General features: G+C 44.0%; 1 protein-coding gene across 2 annotated transcripts in view; it reads left to right on the top strand.

Annotated features, from left to right (window-relative positions):
* Positions 1-21,172, top strand: part of OLFM3 (olfactomedin 3) — a 624,029-nt gene that overhangs the window by 328,484 nt on the left and 274,373 nt on the right. For both annotated transcript variants that reach the window (XM_078659258.1, XM_078659257.1), the window contains exon 2: positions 17,618-17,764. In XM_078659258.1, coding sequence (XP_078515384.1) covers positions 17,618-17,764 — 147 coding nt within the window. The remainder of the gene's footprint in view (positions 1-17,617; positions 17,765-21,172) is intronic.

Raw genomic sequence — 21,172 nt, 5'->3', positions numbered from 1 at the left:
CGGAAGCCCTAAATAAAGTGCATTCGCGTAGTCCAGTCTAGATCCTATGAGAGCTTGGACAATGATCTTCCTGTGCTCCTCTGTAAGCAGGGGTAGGAACTTCCGGAGCATCTTGAGGATGCCAAAACAGGTGCCCGTCAGACCAAGAATGTGCGATCTGAACGTGAGGTCATTATCGACCTTGACACCCAGATTTTTGGCCGCCACAGATGGCTGGGCGGGGGGGCACATATCAACCGGCCACCAGTCACGCCATTCCGGTTCCGAAGCACACCCAAATAGCAGAACCTCAGATTTACTAGAGTTGGCCTTAAGACCATTCTGCTGAAACCAGTCAAAGACCCTCTTCAGACATCCCTGGATGATCTCCCCGTCAAATGACTGATCTTTCCTGCAAGTGAAGAGAAGCTGCGTGTCGTCCGCATAGGACACGATCTGGGCCCCGAAGTCTCCACGAGTGCCGCCAGAGGGGTCATAAAGATGTTAAAAAGGGTCGGGCTCAACACAGAGCCCTGTGGGACCCCGACTCCCAGTGGCGGCATCTCAGCGGAGCTCGAGGAAGCCCAGACCGTTTGTCGACGGTCCTCCAAAAACGATGTAAACCATTTGAGCACCGTCCCCCTCAGAAGATGTCATAGAGTCTGGTGAGTAAAGCCTCATGGGGGACGGTGTCGAAGGCCGCCGACAAGTCCAACATGACCAGCACAGCCTTCCCCCCTGCATCCAGAGTCTCGCGGATGATCTCTGACACCTCAAGAAGTGCCGTCTCCGTACTCAGGTTAGGCCGAAAGCCGGATTGCGAGGGATGCAGGAGATCATTTGACTCGAGGAAACCCGAGAGCACGCCATGCACATGCTTCTCCGTGAGCTTCGCAAGAGCCGGCAGAAGAGAGATTGGCCGGTAATTAGCCGGAACCCCGGGATCCAATCCCGGCTTTTTGAGGAGGGGGATCACCATCGCCCTTTTCCAGGACAGAGGGAGCCGGCCCTCTTTCAAAGATGAGTTCAGGAGAGGATTCACCAAGGGGTTCATCAACGGCTCCATCCTGGCCAAAAATTTGGCCGGGCAGGGATCGAGTGGCGACCCAGACTTGAGCGTGGCCAGAAGTGCAAGGGAAGCATCTGGGGAGACCGGCGGAAACTCAGCCAGAAGTACCTCTGACGTAGCCGATGGAGCACGTCCCCCCCGATGCCAACAGCCCCATCCACAGACTCTGCAGAGAAGGAGGCCTGGATCGTTCTGGTTGAGTCCTCTAGCAGTCCTTGGGCCAGCCCAGTGGTCTTGGCCCCGAAGGCTGCTGCGCCTGGTGCTTCACCAGAACTTCGGTTCTGTGTGGATTACCGAGGACTCAATTCAGTCAACAAGACTGACGCGCACCCCATCCCCAGAGCTGATGAGCTCATAGATCGGTTAGGGGCTGCCCGGTACCTTAGTACGTTTGATCTAACATCCGGGTACTGGCAGATCGCCTTGACTGATGGGGCAAAAGAGAGGTCAGCATTCTCCACACCAGATGGGCACTACCAGTTCCGGGTTATGCCCTTTGGGATGAAGAATGCCCCTGCCACCTTCCAGAGGTTGGTCAACCAGGTATTGGCTGGACTGGAGGATTTCAGTGCCGCCTACCTGGACGACATAGCAGTGTTCAGCGCCAGCTGGGAGGAACACTTGCGCCACCTCCAGGAAGTGTTGTTGGCCCTGCACAGAGCAGGCCTCACAATCAAAGCCAGTAAGTGCCAGATTGGGCAGGGTTCAGTGGTGTACTTGGGGCACCAAGTAGGGAGCGGCATGGTGGCCCCCCTGCAACCCAAGATTGATACCATCCTGGCTTGGGCACCGCCCAAAACCCAGACTCAGGTGAGAGCCTTCTTAGGTCTCACGGGTTACTACAGGAGGTTTGTCAAGGATTATGGGAACATTGTGCACCCCTTGACTTCGCTGACTTCCAGGAAGCAGCCAAGACTTGTGATCTGGCCTGACGCCTGTCAGACGGCCTTTGACACCCTGAAAACTGCAATGTGCACAGCACCCGACTTTTCAAAAGAATTTGTTGTCCAGACGGACGCTTCAGAACATGGCGTGGGGGCTGTTCTAGCCCAGGTGAATGAAGAGGGACGAGACTTACCTGTAGCCTTCATCAGTAGGAGGTTACTTCCCAGGGAACAGAGGTGGAGTGCGATAGAGCGAGAAGCATTTGCTGTGGTCTGGGCGCTGAAGAAGCTAAGACCCTACCTGTTTGGGACTCACTTCCGGGTTCAGACAGACCACAAGCCCCTCAGATGGTTGATGCAGATGAGGGGTGAGAATCCAAAGCTGTTGAGGTGGTCCATTTCCCTACAGGGGATGGACTTCACAGTGGAACAGCGCCCTGGTACAGATCACGCCAATGCTGATGGTCTGTCCAGATTTTTCCGCCTTAGTGATGAGGACTCCCTAGGGTAAGGGTAGTTCTCCCCACATTTCAGCTGAAGGGGACACGTGTTAGACCTGGCATCATTGGCATGAGTCTCTCCTCTATTTTTTCTGTTTGCCTCCTCTGTTTACGATGTTTTTGCTGGTATATTGCTTTGGGCACTGTGCCACTGCTGACCAGTGCCACAGTGCAAGTGCTCCCTATGTGAAATTGATGTATTAATTGGATTCCATGTTTGGCTTATTTGGTTTACTGTCAGTCCCTAGTAGAGTGCACCAGGAGTGCCAGGGCTTGTAAATACAAATGCTGCTAGTGGGCTTGCAGCACGTGTTGTGCCACCCACAGAAGCAGCCTGTTAAAATATGTCTAAAGGTCTGCCATTGCTAGACCTACGTGCAGTCTGGTACTGTCACGCAGGCTGCGCAAGTACACCTACTTGCCAGTCCCTAAACCTTCCCTTAACTTCATGTTAGTCACCCCTATGGTAGGCCCAAGGGCAGGGTGCATTGTAAGCATAAGGTAGGACAAGCCTGATGAGGTTGGCATGTCCTAATAGTGAATTACAGCCATATTCGTTTTTCACTATTGTAAGGTTACCTGCTCTCCATAAGTTAGAATGGGCTGCCAGGATTATTAATGGTATAATCCTAGCGGGCTCGGGGAACATGGTGCAATGTCGAGTTTGGTATCCCTGAACTCAGAGTTTAATAACGCATCCGTTTGGGTGGATGGTTTTTGGACTCTGTGTTTGAAAATAGCACTTTTAGAAAGTGGCCATTTTCTTGTCTGACTGTCTACTGGTCTCTACTGGTTTGGTGTGCGTGTGACAGGAGCTGGGTGGCTCCAGAGGTCTGAATGAGTCAGTGTGGGGTGAGTGAGGCATTTGCATTGAGAGTAGGGGAAGAGTAGCTCCTGATAGCCTGCCCTGCCTGACACAATGCTGGCTCCACCTCCTGCCAGGCGACTGATGGCTCTATGCCTGCCAGGGACAATCCTGGCCCCACCTCCTACAGGGCGACTGATGGCCCTGCCCCTGCCAGTGACAATGCTGGCTCCACTTCCTGCTGGGCGGCTGAAGACTCTGCCCTGCACAGTGAATAGCCCAGGTGCCTCGGTCTGGCAACACCCACAACAAACCCAGGATGGGGGGAAATTCCCCTGCATGGACAAAGGGATCAAAGCAGAAAAGGGGTATAAGAGAAGGACCCCTGAACTAAGAATTTAGAACACTTCTGACAAGGAAACCTGAACCAAGGACAAGAAGCCTGCTGATCCAAGGACTTGCCTACCCCTTCTGCCAGTGTGCTGTTTGTTGGGGAATCCTGCAGTTTCTTCTTTATTTTTGCCAAGACACCAGGAAAGAGGAACTGAGTGTGTACTCTCAAGCTTTGCCAAGGAAATCTCCAAGGGTTGGAAGAGTGCCAGCCTCCTGTTGAAGTCACAGGGTTAAAGGACTTCATCATTTGCTGAAAGTGCTTGTTGCTGGAACCTGAAAATCCAGCACCTCTGAAGAATCCAGCAATCTCGACGCCGACGGACGCCGCCGAATCCAGCTCGACATCGTGAGTGCAGCTCCCGTGTCCTGCACCTTCGACACCGGCCGCCGGGCCCGATCGACGCTAGTAGCGACGCCGCTAAGGACGCCTCGACAACGAGCCCTCTCGACGCCGTGACCGCTGCTCACTCTTGCAACATCATCATCGACATCTACGACGACGCCGTATCCTGCTTCGCCTCGTGAGCGCTGCTCCTGCCTGACATCTGTCGACGCCGCTGCAGATCCCCCCGGCTCCGAGGCCCGATCGACGCCGAAGATGCGATGCCGGACATCTCGTCGCCGCTGATCATCGTGCGCTTCACTTTTCCAAGGTACTATGTTGTGGGGGGTCTGTTTCAACTCCGGGCTCGACGTAGCGCTCCTCGCAGTCGACGCCGAACCTTTGGATTAACTTTGCCTCGACGTCGTGTGACTAATGTGGGGGTTACATTGTTGCCAAGAATTGTGATTTAAAGAAGAAGAGTTGCTTTTGTAACTAAAGAGTTTGGGCTAAGAAGAAACTACAGTTGAACTATTATCTTTCCTTCCAAGAATATTTATTAAGATTGTGGTATATTTTTGTCGTTATTTGGTCTCGTGCTAAGCCTTATATAAACAACCTTATTTTTATAATACTACTGTGTCGTGACCATTTGTAGTGTATTCACTTTATTACTGTATGTGGTCATAAATGCTTAACGCACTGCCTCTGAGATAAGCCTGTCTGCTTTGCCAAGCTACCAAGGGGGTGAGCAGGAGTTATCTAAGTGTGTGATCCCCTTGCCCTGACTAGGAAAGGTGTGTCCCTATTTGTCAAAAGTGTATACCTCTGCCAACTAGAGACATCCGCTTCTAACACTTACCACATACCCTAGTTCCTGGGTTCAGTGCCAGGAGGTCCTCCCTGCTATAGCATAGCGGACCAGTCTGTTTCCGCCCAGGGGTCTTGGCGAGAGGCGACGTACAGGCGCGGACGGGCGCAGACGGGCTTGCCTTTGGCGCGCCTTCGGCTAGCCGTCGGCGCGCCCGCTGCGCTCGTCCGCTGCGCTCGTCCGCTGCGCGTCCTTTCTAAGGGCACCATTTTAATCCTCCCTGTGTCCAACAACTAGAACGCTACCCGCTCTGCTACCTCTAAGATGGCGGTGGTGGTCCCGGGTGTTCCCAGTGTCCCTGCTCAGTGCCTGATCGACTGAGAAGGTATGTGATGTCAGCCCAAATGAAAGTGACAGGTTAAAAGCAATTTAGGCAAAAACACACAGATTTAAAAGAAAAGGCTCCCGGCTTTCCGCCTCAGGAGTCACGAACTGGTGAGCAAAAGTATGCGCAACACACAGAGGGGCGTCTTTTAAGCCTCCCTGTGTCCAACAACTAGAACGCTACCCGCTTCGCTACCTCTAAGATGGCGGCGGTGGTCCCGGGTGTTCTCAGTGTCCCTGCTCAGTGCCTGATCGACTGAGAAGAAATGTGATGTCAGCCCAAATGAAAGTGCAAGGTTAAAAGCAATTTAGGCGAAAAGACACAGATTTAAAAGAAAAGGCTCCCGGCTTTCCGCCTCAGGAGTCACGAACTGGTGAGCAAAAGTACGCGCAACACACGAGGGACGTCTTTTAAGCCTCCCTGTGTCCTACAACTAGAACGCTACCCGCTCCGCTACCTCTAAGATGGCGGCGGTGGTCCCAGGTGTTCCCAGTATCCCTGCTCAGTGCCTGATCGACTGAGAAGGTATGTGATGTCAGCCCAAATGAAAGTGCAAGGTTAAAAGCAATTTAGGTAAAAACACACCGATTTAAAAGAAAAGGCTCCCGGCTTTCCACCTCACAATGGGTGTACTTCCCTTTATGCGCTCTGCACCCCTCCCACACTATCCCTTTTTTTGTGCCTATTTATTAACTTAAATTTGGGATTATAGTTTAGCCTTCTATGCGGATATTTCATACCTTGTGAATTAAAAATGCTTGCATCGTTATTTTTTTTCTTTCCAAAATCCTTTTCAGGTTCTTGTCTTGTCAACATGTCTTTTAATTTCCTGCTGTATGTACAGTGATATGAATTCGTTCTTGGTTTTACATTTTGCCCGTTAAAAACATAATAATAATAATGGCTATAGTCCCTTAATGCACATATACACTAAACCTGGGCTCTCGACCGATCCGATGAACGAGGTGGGTGATGAATGATATATGGATGTAGCTATTGGCAGTAATGTCCCATGAAGTGGCAGCTGGTGGATTTTGAAAGTAGTAGGGCACCAGACCTGTCTGACTATTTTGGAGTGCAAGTGAACTCCCCGAATAAGTAAGTGAACATTTTGTAGGTAGTTGGGAGTGCTTGTAAAGACTTTTTTTTATTTTTATCAATTTTTTTACAGCTGTGTACAATCATTGACCTAATCGTTCTTTTTCAAGTGTTACAAAAGTAGGTGAAAACATCGGACACTGCCCTATATTGGCTCAAAATCACTTCCAGCAATCTAAATAAGTCTAATACCATTGCCTCCTCTCTACAGCCCTACCATGTTTCCCAGGACTAGGCGTGATGTGCTGCTGCAGTCCAGTTCTTTTCTTTCATTTCTAAGACATGTAATCTTGTTTATTTAATTATAAAACAGGACTGCAATTCTCAGAATTTAAAGGAAAAAACCTGGCCTGGAGCAGCACATCACGCACGGACCTGTGAAACTTGACAGCTTCGATTCTAGAGAACTTTCTGCAGTGAATGAAGGAGAGATAAGATGAATGGAACCAAGACTGAGATCCCTGTGATGTTAGTCCTTCTCACTAGCCTTTGACAGGCCTTCAGGCTTTGAAACCTTATCATAAACAACTCTTCAAGCCAGAAACTTGGGAAACTAGGGCATGCGTTTTGATGCACGATTGCTCCCCCTGGCTGCTGAAAACATTCACCCAGCTACCACCTGAGCTCATTATCAAATTCAAGGCCCTATAAATCTACTGGGAAAAAGGTTCAAAATATCAGCACACTACACACTCTGCTTGTTTGATGGAAAACTAAACCAACAGCGGTAAATGGCTGGAACATGGGGTCTATGGAAGCAAAAGGCCTACATATTGTGGAACACTGTCAGCCCATCCTTGGCATTAGACATTAACTTCATATGCAATAGAAAACCACTAAAAAGGAAACTATTCTTTTTTAGCTAGATTCACTTCATTCCCTGGCACAGTTTCATGTGATTCCTGAACTGTAGAAAACAATGGAATCAATGAAACACCATTGGATAGTGAATTATCTGGCATACATTAGTGATTCCATATGTATGGTTACTACCCTCTCATTGCATGGACAGGCTCAACAACCAATGCATAAAAAACAGAGGCAATTGGAAAGCTTAGTCTTATCTTCGAGTGCCAGATGCATAGTGCTGATCTAAAACCATTGGTGAGGTATTTGATGTTAGTTTCTCTATATAGGAGGTGAAACATTAACTGGACTAGACAAAACTTATTGAATTATTCTAACTTACTGAACAGAAACTTCCATCTGACTTTAATGAACGCCTTTATAACATATAATTATGGCAATTTTCTTTGAACCAAAGTGTTTGACATCAAAATGACGATGCCGGTTATCGGTTCAGTGAAGGCTTCCCTCAAATCCTGTTTGATCCTTATGAACCAATATGATATGATCCAATCTGATTACATCTTCCTTTATATTTTGATATTTGGTCTCTTTTTATGATATTGCCTCTTGTAAAAGATTTTAGGTAATCAGGCAATAAAGATGTTTTACTTTTACTTGGCAATCCGATAACTGGATCTGGGCCAAAATATTGACAGTTAATGTCATATCAGGTTATATTACCCATGGAATTCCACATTTGTGACTTGACAAATCCTTTAGGTATCCTGCCATCCACCCCATCCTCACTCGGTGCCCACTTATAAAAGAGAAAATCATACATGATATTCTAACACAACTGCTTATAAGATGTCCCACACCTCCTGAAGTGAGGGCCATGTTGTCTGATTTCAGTGTAAGAGCAGAGAGCAAATGCACATGAAGAACTACTGTATGCCATCAGTTGGCAAAATCAGAGCTCCTGGTGCCTTCCACCACCTCCCTCAAGTCTCTGGCATTCCTAGCAAGTAGAAGGATTATATGGCAGACTGCCATTGGCTGGTACTCGCCTCCTTTGAGTCCACAGAATGATGGTGCGGCAGTTCATTTAGAGCTTGCCTGATCATTGCATGCTAAAGCAATGGAAAGCAAAGCTCATTTCTGACTGCTGTTACGTTGCAGCAGCGAATACCCAGGTTATCGATCCAGCATTCTGTGCCATTGTTACTCCCCACAAGGTGCTTCAAGGCCTTGTATGGGGAAGTTCGCGCTATATAAATACAACTTACAGATACATTTTCCCAATGGACGCCTTAAACAATTGTATTACGGTTGCTGTTGTGGAAATTATTATAATTACAATATGTATTGTTAAACTTTTATGGAAATATATGCATATACTAACTGCCCAAGGACACCATGGCTTCGATTAAAATATAAACACATTAAAGTACAACAGAGTAGGAGATTATATGCATATTGTGCTCATTCCTATTATAAACATTACTTATCTTCTTACTTATCCTTTCTGCAATGCAATAAATGCTTAGGAAGATCAGTAATCACGAGGCCCTTCTGTGGGCTTTTATAAAACCCTTAAATACATAGTTATGACATAATTAGTGCTTTCCTTATCCTGCAAAATCTGAATCACTACAGTGTCATTCATTTGCTTCTAAGCCTTGGAAGACTAACGGCCAGTGATTATTGTACTAGAAAGGACCAAAAGGTTGCTAAGACTCTGATCATTATTAATAGAAACCCAATGTTTATGAATATAAATTATGCTACATTTATTTGTACTTGTTTCTCTTTACCTCGTTTATCATAAGCTGTATTTGGCTGCCTGGCAAAAACAGGATATGTTATTAAACTTGTTTAATGCATGCATCATATTTAATAAATCGTACCAGGAAAAGTCACTAATTTGTAGCTTTGGTGAGATGTTCTGTACTATGATATTTAGCCTTACTTAGGCAATAAAAATGCATTATTTATTTATTCTTATGTTGATTTTAAAAATATCTATTTGTTAATTAATTTGTTAAGTAAGGACCATGCCATTTCAGATATGGGGGCAATCTATGGGTAGCGTGAAGGTTGTTCTCTACATTACTTTATTGTGCAATACAAATTAAAAATACCAGTCGGTTTTACATGCATTTTATTTGTATTGTATAGTTTCCGAATAAAAATGTGATTTATTATTACCAGTGCAATGGAAACATATGCAAAGGTATATGAAAGGCATAGGTCCTGGAAAATAGCCCTACTGAAATTTCATACTAAAGATCAATTTAGTTGAATGGTTTCCCAATTCGTGGCTGACATCATTGACTGAGTTGCATTGAATTGTGAAATATATAAATATTTGTGATGCAGAAATGGGCTGTAATTGATGGTAACGGTCTATCAATTTCCAGAGCATTTGTGTGTTCTTCACATGCACTCCAGCATGCAAAGGTCTCAGTGCTGCAGCAGTTATTCATTGACAGCAGCTACCTGGGACTCAGAGAGGGGTGCCCTAGGGACAGTGGAGTATCTGACACCCACTGATGCTATTCGTCAAAGAGGGATGGCCCAGGGACAGTGCTGTAACAGACCCCCACAAGGTGCTATTCATTAAAAAGGGATGCCCTGGGGCCAGTGGTTTATCTGGCACCCATTGATGCTATTAGTTAACGAGGGATGCCCTAGGGACAGTGATATATTTGGCACCCATTGGCGCTATTAGTTAAAGAGGGATGCCTAGGGATAGTTGTGTATATGAAACCCACTGGTGCTACTCGTGACAGAGGGATTCCCTAGGGTATCTGACACCCACTGGTGCTATTTGTTAAAGAGGCATGTTCAAGTGACGATGGTGTATCTGACACCCACTTGGGCTATTCAATAAAGAGGGATGCCCTAGGGTCAGTGGTGTATCTGACACCCATTGGTGCTATTTGTTAAAGCGAGATGTCCTCGAGACAGTGGTGTATCTGACACCCATTGGTGCTATTAGTTAATGAGGGATGCCTTAGGGACTGTGGTGTATCTGACACCCATTGGTGCTGTTAGTTAAAGAGAGATTCCCTGGCGTCAGTGGTGTATCCGACAGCCATTGGTGCTACTCGTTACAGAAGGATGCCCTAGGGACAGTGGTGTATGTGACACCCACTGGGGCTGTTTGTTAAAGAAGGATGCCCTAGGGACAGTGGGGTATTTGACACCCACTGGTGCTATTAGTTGAAGAGGGATGCCCTAGGGTCAGTGGTGTATCTGACACCCATTGGTACTATTTATTAAAGAGAGATGTCCTTGTGACAGTGGTGTATCTGACACCCATTGGTGCTATTAGAGGGATGCCTTAGGGACCGTGGTGTATCTGACACCCATTGGTGCTATTTGTTAAAGAGAGATGTCCTTGTGACAGTGGTGTATCTGACACCCATTTGTGCTATTAGAGGGATGCCTTAGGGACCGTGGTGTATCTGACACCCATTGGTGCTATTATTTAAAGAAGGATTCCCTAGGGTCAGTGGTGTATCTGACACCCATTGGTACTATTTGTTAAAAAGAGATGTCCTTGTGACAGTGGTGTATCTGACACCCATTGGTGCTATTAGAGGGATGCCTTAGGGACCGTGGTGTATCTGACACCCATTGGTGCTATTAGTTAAAGAGCGATACCCTAGGGTCAGTGGTGTATCTGACACCCATTGGTACTATTTGTTAAAGAGAGATGTCCTTGTGACAGTGGTGTATCTGACACCCATTTGTGCTATTAGAGGGATGCCTTAGGGACCGTGGTGTATCTGACACCCATTGGTGCTATTATTTAAAGAAGGATTCCCTAGGGTCAGTGGTGTATCTGACACCCATTGGGGCTATTAGAGGGATGCCTTAGGGACAGTGGTGTATCTGACACCCATTGGTGCTATTAGTTAAAGAAGGATTCCCTAGGGTCAGTGGTGTATCTGACACCCATTGGTGCTATTAGTTAAAGAAGGATTCCCTAGGATCAGTGGTGTATCTGACACCCATTAGTGCTATTAGTTAAAGAAGGATTCCCTAGGGTCAGTGGTGTATCTGACACCCACTGGTGCTTTTAGTTAAAGAGGGATACCCCAGGGACAGTGGTGTATCTAACACCCACTGGTGCTATTAGTTAAAGAAGGATGCCCTAGGGACAGTGGGGTATTTGACACCCACTGGTGCTATTAGTTAAAGAGGGATGCCCTAGGGACAGTGGGGTATTTGACACCTACTTGTGCTATTAGTTAATGAAGGATGCCCTAGGGACAGTGATGTACGTGACACCTAATGGTGGTATTAGTTATTTTCAAGTTGACTTTTCCCACCCTGATATTTCTTACAATGTTGCACAATGACAGCTTCAGAACGCATGCATTCTGAGACAACTGAAGCTGCATGGTGGAGAGAGTCAGCTTCAGCACAATTGTTCACAAGAAACTCATTTCAATCAAAATTTGATATTTTGAGCACGTTCCTAATATCTTGCAACGATTTAAGTGAAGTTAGCAATTGATACAGTCAATATGTTCAAACACATATAACTTTCTTTTAAGCTCTATTTAGTTTATGACTTTAGAGAGAAACATGTGACTGGAGAGAAAGCACCCCAAAAGAAATTCTTATTCAGCACTCACTTCAGCCAAAGCAAGTGCTTTTTAATTGCAACTACAGTATATGGTAAGAGTGCTGTAGTCCCCAGAATCTCTGTCCTGAAGAGAACCGATAACGGTAGAGGGTTGAAACATCGTCGGCAATTGATAAAGGGTAGTCCGAAGAACACTTAAACACACTCTGGGAGCCATGATTTATTCTGAAACCTAAAAAAACATCCTTTTAACTCCAATAACCAACCCTTTGTTTAGTAAAAAAAAGTCACTTTAGCTTTATTCACTTGTTGGTCATGGGCACTCCACTGGGGTCAATTAAGTCACAATTTTTTTAATAGATATTTAAATAGTGTTAATATACAGTAGACGTTTATTATGTACTCTCTTCGGATGAATTGATTGTGCATGGTGGAGAGAAGCATAATTCAGAACTCATAATCAGCTAAGCTTTTTCTTACAGTGATAGTAAGTAGTCGATGCAGCCGGTAGTATTTTGGAAATAATTCCAATTCAGCCTGCATAGGTGCGTGAGCTCAGGATTCCTAACTCACTTGGTGGGAAATTGTTCTACAATAGTTCCAGATTCACTTATTACTAGTGCTAAAGCAACACACCAATCCTATCACATTTTTGTTCACTTTAGCACGTTATGGGCAGAACACAAACATTATCAACTAGAAATTCCATATTTCCACTGTATTCTCCAGAGTTGTTTCCTTTAGACACACTGTTGTTCTACTTTTGATATAGTCCAGGGCGTACTATGGGGCCGATTAGGATGGCGGTTTTTCCGCATCCTCCGGGCCGGCGGAAGTGTCCGCCGGCCTGGAGGATGCGGAAAAACCGCGGCGGAGACTCCAAAGACCCACCGCCAAATTAGGATGGCTGGTGGGTCTGGAATTCCGTCCGCCGCTTTTCCGCCGCGGTCGGCTTCCGACCGCGGCGGAAAAGCTATAACATGGCAGGCGGTGTCTATGAGACACCGTCCGCCATATTATGATGTTGGTGTAAATATGCTTTTCCACGGCGGCTTTTCCGCCATGGAAAAGCATACGGACATTCACTTTGGGGGCCCGTTGCGGGCCCCCTGGGTGAATGGGGGGTGGGGGGTGCACATGGGGGGTACCTATGGTACCCCCCTGCATTTGCGTACACAAAGCAGCAGGCACCGTGCGGTGCCTGCCGCTTTGTGCATGTAAATGCAACACATGCATTTTTAACATTGCGGCGGGTGCAGCTTGAAGCTGCACCCGCCGCAATGTTAAAAATAGAGGATGTGACCGCCACCCTGGCGGTCACATCCTAATTGCCATGGAGGGACCGCCGCTGCCCATGCGGACGGTCCCTCCTACTCAGGGGTGGCGGACGGACGCAAGTCCGTCCGCCATCCTAATCGGCCCCTAAATTTGCCTCAACTACTATATGCTTTTCTGAAATGTGTTTCTTTTTCAAGACATTGTTTACATGGGTAAATATTGGTATTCTGCCAGATAAGTAGCCTATGAGTAGCACATGCCTAAATGATAACGAATAGTTCATTATAAATTGGCTGTCATTTACAGACCACCCTGCCTGGTTAAATGTGCCGTAGGTTTGGTGGGTGTGAAATAGTAGCATTTTATGCTTTTTAATCACAAACATCCAAAAGCTTAAAGGTATACTCGCGTCATTCACTTTGGTATACTATCCAGTAAGTTCCTTCTACATGCCTGGCAAATTCAGTAAACCTTCTTTATTGAAGCGTTTGTTCTTCATTCAGCAGGCCGATATTTAATATCTTCTGTGAAACTGCTATCCAATGAAAGGCCTAGCACCATCTTCCATGGCTTTGCAATTGATGTTAGGTATGTCCAAAACATCAGTAGGATTCATACTTTAATTATTTGCATCAAAAATGGCACCAGAAGCCTAAAATAATTAGTGAATAGTCTCTAAGTTTATTTCGATAATAAAATACTTCCCAGGAAGGGTATATCACTTATGCCATAAGTCTTTTAGCTCAAATTACAGAATTATCACCTTAAGCAAACACTAAGCTACTTCATAGAATAGTTTTGCCTTTTGACTTGATTGTTGCAAAAAAGATTGGTCTAAATGAAGATCTAACCTAATGTTTAAATCACCTGCCTGTATGTCTTCACTTCACAGACTTTACTATACAGGTAGGAGGGAATTTAGGGTTGAGGAGTGGGTAGAGATAAAGGTGGTAAAGATTATTTTAGGATTAAGGAGTGAAGGGGTGAGTAAGGGAAAAGGGGCGTTTTAGGGTTTATGAGTAGGTAGATGTAAAGAGTGTAAGGCTAAAGGGGGAAGGATTGATTAGGGTTAAGGGTGGTAGATGGATAGAGGTTGAGGGATGTAAGGTGTTTTATGTATGGTGCAGCGTAAATCGTGGTAAAAATATTTATTATATGATTACACTCCTTTCTACTCTAACTGTACTGGGCCCTTTACAGTTAGGCAATCTGAGGCGTTTCCATTTCCCACAGAGGCAATGATCCTCTGATGAATATTTCTCCGCCGATAGGAAGAGTGGAAATTAGAGTGACCAAACTCCACATTAGCTTTCTAATGGGGACCATTAATTGACAAGCGACTACACAAATTAGAGATCAGATTTAGATACACTGCTCTCCAAACTATGCTTTAGAAATAAAGAATTGCAACAGGAAGACCCAATCACCTAAAGAAGTCGAGTTAGGATAATGCAGACCAAAAGCTCTGCAATGCAAAATAACTAACACTTGATGTTCTGTCAGTCCTAGATGATTCTCCCTACAACAAATTAAGTCAAATGGCACAGATTGAATAGAAAATCAACATGACTCAATAAACTCAGACATATAATTGATTAATTTGGTTATTGTATTAAACATTCAAAATTAATTGCCATAAGTATTTTGTTCAGGAGTTCAGTTAACAGTATAACAGCTTGCATCACAATGCCAAACATTTAAGCAGGCTTTCTTAGATGGTTATTCTTAGAATCAGTACCACAGAGTTAGGAGTCCTACCACCATTCAGGCAGATGCATAGTTCATTGTCCAACAGCTCGAATACTATGAAGATGGGGATAGGGTTAACAATTAACGTCCATTAAGGGCAGGTCTATTAGAATGGGAAAAGAAATAAAAAATGATCTTAAGAGTAGTATCAGTCCATCAGCTTCTGACTGTAGCTTCAAATGCAAAGGATAGTTAAGAAGTCAATTAGCATAGCGTCCTCTCACACATGAAAAAGGAAAGTATGGCATCCAGGTCCACTCCTTTGAGTTTTCTTCTTTTATAGGATTTTTAATATCGTCCCTGCGAGGTGGCATCACACTACTCTCGGAAGACTATCATAAGTGCACATGCAATCAAGCTAAATGTCTTCACTTGTAGTGCAGGAGAGACGACGACTGAAGTGGGCTGACCCATTGTCGCAAGTTGTAGGTACTGGTGAGAGGAAGCACACTGTAAATGGCAATTTAACATACAGATATAAAGGCTCGCCCTAACTCCATATGAAAATATGTTTTAATGCATTTCTAGTTATTAATTTTTAATGTACAAGGCATGCAACATAGTTAAAACTGTCTGTAGGCCAGACCTAAAATTGATATCCCTAAACAAGAGAGTACCAATTGAAGAGCACAGAAGAAATGGGACAATCTTCAAAACACTTATGACAGGAATTAAGAATAATTGGCAAATTGTACCAAAACAAGAAATAGAGATGTAGTGCGCTTCAAACTCTACAAGAACCGGGAACATGATGTAGAGAGCAGTGTAAGAAATACAGGATAGTTTCAAGAACATATATGGTAGCACCATCAGCCTTCCCACTGCATCCCACTCATAAATTATAACTAGACGAGATGAGGATAATTAAGACAATGTGCTGTTGGTGGTTATTTTGAAGTTGCCAATGTTGTCCAAATTAAAGGTTCAGGCTGCCAATGTGGTTGTATATCTTCTTTTGGAAGTGATTTGGAAAATAGGAATGTCCAATCAAATGTAAGTTTAACCAACATAATTGGGAAACACAGCGAAACATTTTCCACAACAGCCATTATAAAAGAATGCTCTGTACTAGACCGACATTTTAATTAAGTCGGATAGCATAATCATCATGTTGTCCACTTGTTAGCACAGTGTCATTTGGAAAGTCTGGATTTATATTTGAAAATGTTGGCAGGGCCTGGTTATGCAAAGGAAAAGATGTCTTCATTTTTCTATTCTTTTTATATCTGGTCATAAGTTAACTGACCTCGTGTGCATTAGGGTGGCACCCCACCCAGAGTGAGTACTCAATCGCAGCCAATCAGCCATGAGTGATACCCTAACCCGGAACAGGGCCGCAACAACTTCCAGAAGCCTTTTTCCAATGAAATTCCGCTATTTGTAAGGTGCTCACTATATTCTAAATTATTCTTAAGTACAAGTACTTTATTCCTACAATAAACCTCATTAATTCGGTTTCTAAGCGCAGCACCAAAAGATTTCCATAAAGGATTTGTAGCAAACTAATAACACCTGGCATTTTACTCGTTACTTTCATTTTGCTACATTTTTACAGTGCTTCATCAGATAAATTCTAAAGCCTAATTAGGCACTTACCAGTTGTTTCTAAGGAAACTGCTGTGAGGGTGTTGCAGATGGTGCTAATAAAATATGCTGTCAAAAAATTAAATATCTATTAATAGGCCACCACATGGTGAACATAGTGAAAATTCGAAACGTCGACCAATGTTATGTTGCTTTACGAATTTTACATATAGGTTCCACGCCCTGATTATGTTATATATTCACCTCCGTCAATTAGAGCTGTAGGTGGTTCTGTCTGGTCTTAAATCATAAGTAGAAATGGATTTCATAATGAAAACGATGGCAGGAAAAATGGGCCTGTCCAGTCCTCTCTTTATGGCTGAAAGCATCTGAAGATCGACCTAAGATAGACTAGCTAAATGTTGATATGCCTTTTTCTTCATCCGCAGCCCATCTCTAAATACAAAGGGCCATATTTATGGCAAAGTAACTCAACACAGCACGGCAAGCCTTCTTACTGCGCTGCATTACAGGCAAAGGGCAGGAATGCAATGTATTTAAAAGAATACGATGCATTGCTGCCCTTATCCCTGCGCTGACGCTGTTTGGCTGCCTAGCACCAACGCAGGCACCCTTGCACCATGGTGTAGGGGTGCCTGCATTGCATTCAGGGATGATTTTGTGCAGGGAGGAACCCCTTCCTGCACAAAAGCAATCCTGAGAGGCAAATTCATCTTTTTATGTGTGCTGCATACATAGAAAGAGGAAGTAACTAGGAAAAATAAAGATATTTCTCCTTGTTATGCCTCACCTAGGGAGGTGTACCTTTTTGATGCATTCCCAGGGTTGCCAGTTCTGGTCAATCTGGGAATGCATCAAAAACCATGTGAGTTGCATGGAAACACGCAATGCCCATATAATGCATCCCTGGCACAGAGTAAGAAAAAGGCAGCTATTTGCTCTGCAAGGCTTTACCTGAAGCCACCCAGGGCCACGCAAGGTGGCCTTGCATGCCTTCATCAATATCTTTTTTGAGTTGTGTCGCTCTTGCACCACATTGAGTAGTGCACTAGCAGCGCAAGAGGGCTCATAACTATGTCTCAAGCTTTGTGTTTGTACCAGGTAGGGAATTAAGTGAGCCTCATTTGTTCCACAGTGAGCATAGTGCTGACAGTGACAGGTAGTGCTGTTGCACCATGGTGGATTCCTTTTGGGGGAACTCACCCACATTAACATTCATCATTGTGTAGTCGACTGCCCCTAACATGTCCCTAAATGTGCTTGGAGTTCCTTATCAGGTTGTATACACATATGACTTCAGGAATATGCGTAGTAGATTTAAAATATATATATATCATGGAACGAATGCAGAAAATAAATCATACCATACAAGGTGTGCAGATTTGACACATTTTTGTTTTTCTCAAACAGGCACAAGTGAGTCCAAAGGAGGGGTGGCAAGTTTACAGTTCTGCACAAGATTCGGATGGGAGATGTATTTGCACCGTGGTTGCACCAGAACAAAATCTATGCTCCAGGGATGCCAAAAGCAAGCAGCTGAAGCAATTATTAGAGAAGGTAATTTTGCTAATCTTGAACTCCAGTTTTGTTATATTTCGCCAATTGTATTCATAAATACATAATAGTTATATTGTATGTTCAATCAGCCACAGTGAGGTATTTGTGATTTACATCTCTGCTAAGAGTACATGATACATGGATGCCAATGCACTTACATGAAAATGTCTTAACTCGAAAGGTTCTAAGAAGTATCAATGCTGAGAAGAAGCACCTTGTATTGAATCTCGTACTACGTGGGTCCCATTTTTTACCAAGTGTAATCTTAAACGTTTTTGTTTAATCTTTGTTTATGCAGTACAGGCATATCCAGAGGTTTAGTATATTACATTATGCTCCTCTGCCATGGGAACATTCTTTTTAAATGTATTATTTAATTATTATGGAGCTGATTTTAAAATGCCTCAATTAAAATCCAGTCTCTAGAATGAATGGTATTGCATACTGGAATCTGTGATATTCAATAAATCACCGTAATCACTTTAGCACCAGGATGGCATATTATCTTGGAAAAGTCATTTGATGTGGATGCATGTATTAGGGAGAAATGTTTTTCTTCAGCCCAGGGAAGTCGCTCCTTGGGCGGAGTGGCTTGAGTGGTTGGTCCTAATCCCCTGGAAATCTGGACCTTGCAACAACTTCTAAGTTCCAATGTTTCAGAGCTGTTGTGTGAAATCCAGTTAGACACAGCCAAGGGTCCTAGAACCTCAGTAACAGCACTTTGCGATCAATGCTCACTCTGCCAAAGACCACCAGCAGGGTGTATTTCAGGTCCACTTGCTATTGGTCTGCTGGACACTTCAGGAAAAAGGCTGTTTGCAGTGTGTTGTGGCCCTTTAGTTTACACAGGAAGTCCAACTGACCCTGGAGTCCATTTCTTTGTCCTAAGCACAGGTGGGAACAGGTCCAAGTGAGGCAGTTAAATGTGTCTATTGGCCAGACCTAAAGATGTTGTCCCAAAACAAGATAGTCGCAGTTGAAGAGGAGAGAACAAATGGGACAATATTAAAAATATTAAAGTCATGTACTAATAGCAGTTGACAGACAGGACCAAAAAAAGCAATAGAGATATAGTCGGCTTCACACTCTACTAAAGCCACTAATAGGTTGTGAAGAGCAGTATGAGAAATAATGTGCAGAGTTCACACCAATATAAACAACCAGCAGCCTTCCCACTGCATCCCACTCATGAAATATAACTAGACGCAATGAGTATGATTAAGGCCACATAGAGCAAGGAAATTGATTTGTGGAAGGCAGTTTTGTCCCACAAGTCTACTCACAGGTATAATCAGTAGATGCAGCCCATCTTCTGTTCTTCCTCAGGTTCAGAGAGTGTTCTGAGAAGGGTCCTTGAGGAGCCACAATTATGGTTGGCACCAGCTAGTGAGTGGGGTTACTCCTGGTTCTTCCCTAAACAATTAGGTAAAAGTTCCCAGGTGCAACTCCACTCACATTTGTAGCAGTTCCCGTTTTCCCTACTGGAGACAATCCTACAGTGCAATCTATTTCGAAAATTCAAAATGGGGGGCCCCTTCTTCCTTTCTACTGATCCTGCATACCTACCCAAAGATGTGGCCAAGGAAATAGGAAGTCCCTTCCTCTGTGGTAACTTAACTTCAGTTCTCAGGTAGATACCCTCCCACTGGGCTTGGTGCCTATCTGGCTGTGGGGAACAAAGGATTGCCTTCTACTGGTCTCACCTTAGATTCACTGATAAAAAGCAGACCCTCTTACAAGTTAATAAAGTTCCTAGAGCCACCCTAACTGGTCTTCCAGCACGGGAAGAAAAACACCTCCCCACATCAAGGTCATTGTCCCCGATCTAGGAGTAGTGTTCACAACTCAGTGAGGTCAGGCACTAACATGCCAGCTGCTAGGAGGCTAATGCAACTTATTCTCCAGGGGTTTCAGGAAGGAAAACATGAACTTTTACTAAAGTTACCTACATTAAAATATAGTAAACATATAACTTTTATTGAACATTCCAAATGAGGGGCTGAACTATTTTTCTATCTGTTCCTTCTTACAGTGCAGCTAGCATTTGGGGCCTTGTCACTTTAAGGAAATGGTAACAGTACATTTCTGCATGTCCCACTTTTAAATACCATGTATCCTTGTGTGCTACATTGCCTAACTATGGATGACTTATTAATGTTAAAATGGGAGTTTTTACCCCGTGAAAAAGGATTATTTTGACAGGTCTCCTTGCATGTTAAAATAATAGCTGCAGTCTCAATCAGCAGCAGTGAATTATCTGTGGTTTACATCACTGCTAAGAATACACGATACATAGGTGCCAATGCACTTGAATGAATATTTCTTAATTTGGGAAAGATTCTGAGAAGTATTAAGACTGGGAGGACACACTTTTCTATTGCATGTCATACTATTTGGATAGTGTTAAGTAAAACTCTCCCATTTAGTACCAAGTATTTTTCTTTGGACGTGCAGTAAATCTATATCTGGCGATTTAGAATATTACATTATGCACCTCTGCCAAGGGAACCTTCTACCTTAAGCCTTTTGGTTAATTACCGTAGAACTGATTTTAAAGATCTCTGTTACAAACCCTTCTCTAGAATAAATGGAAATGCATTCTGGAATCTGTGATATTCAGGAAATCACCTTAAGCACATTGGCCTCTGATTAGCACCAGGATAGCAAATTTCCATGGAAAAACCATTTGACCTGGATGCACTTAGATTAGAGAGAAATGTGTTTCTTCAGCCCAGAGTAGTCACTCCTTGGGTGGATTGGCTTGGGTGGTTGGTCCTAATCCCCTGGGAGCAGTCCGGTCACCCACTAGTGCGGCACAAGTAGATGGCACAGTGCAGTCCACAAGTGATATTTACATTTGTATACTAGTGCATGCCAACATTTTTAGAAGCACAATCCAAGTTTGAGATCGACAAACTTTTGTCACCAACCTAGCTTTAAAGGACATACAGTGAGTGATTCTCTTATGTAACGAAAGCCTTGTGTTCTAGCACACTCGTTTACAGATAGCACATTTTCCATTAAAATAGCCTCTAAATTTGTACAGACCTATATTTGTCATTAGCGCATCACCAAGTAAAGTTCATTGATCTGTATTGATTCTAGTAAAATCTTTGGTTCAATCACACTTCGGAACTGCAAAAACATGTGCTTAATTTTTTCTTCCTAACTTTTGAATGTGTAGAGTTCATTTACGGGCAACAATTTTTTGTGTGTTACAAAATATATCATCCCGATCCTACAGCCTTTCCTTTCAGACTCTGTGTAAACCAGCATGATTGTCAACAAATTACCTTTCCTTACTGTGACTACAAAGTGAGAGGAATTTGTAAATGCCAATCCCTGTGTTAAAGAAATAAGAAACAATTTGTCGGAAAGACATAGCCTTTCACTCTTTGAAGAGCAGCA

This window comes from Lissotriton helveticus, chromosome 1_1 (assembly GCF_964261635.1).
Source record: "Lissotriton helveticus chromosome 1_1, aLisHel1.1, whole genome shotgun sequence".
Classification (NCBI taxonomy): Eukaryota; Metazoa; Chordata; class Amphibia; order Caudata; family Salamandridae; genus Lissotriton; species Lissotriton helveticus.
Note: the sequence above shows the minus strand (reverse complement) of the source record. Positions and strands in the feature narration are given on the sequence as shown.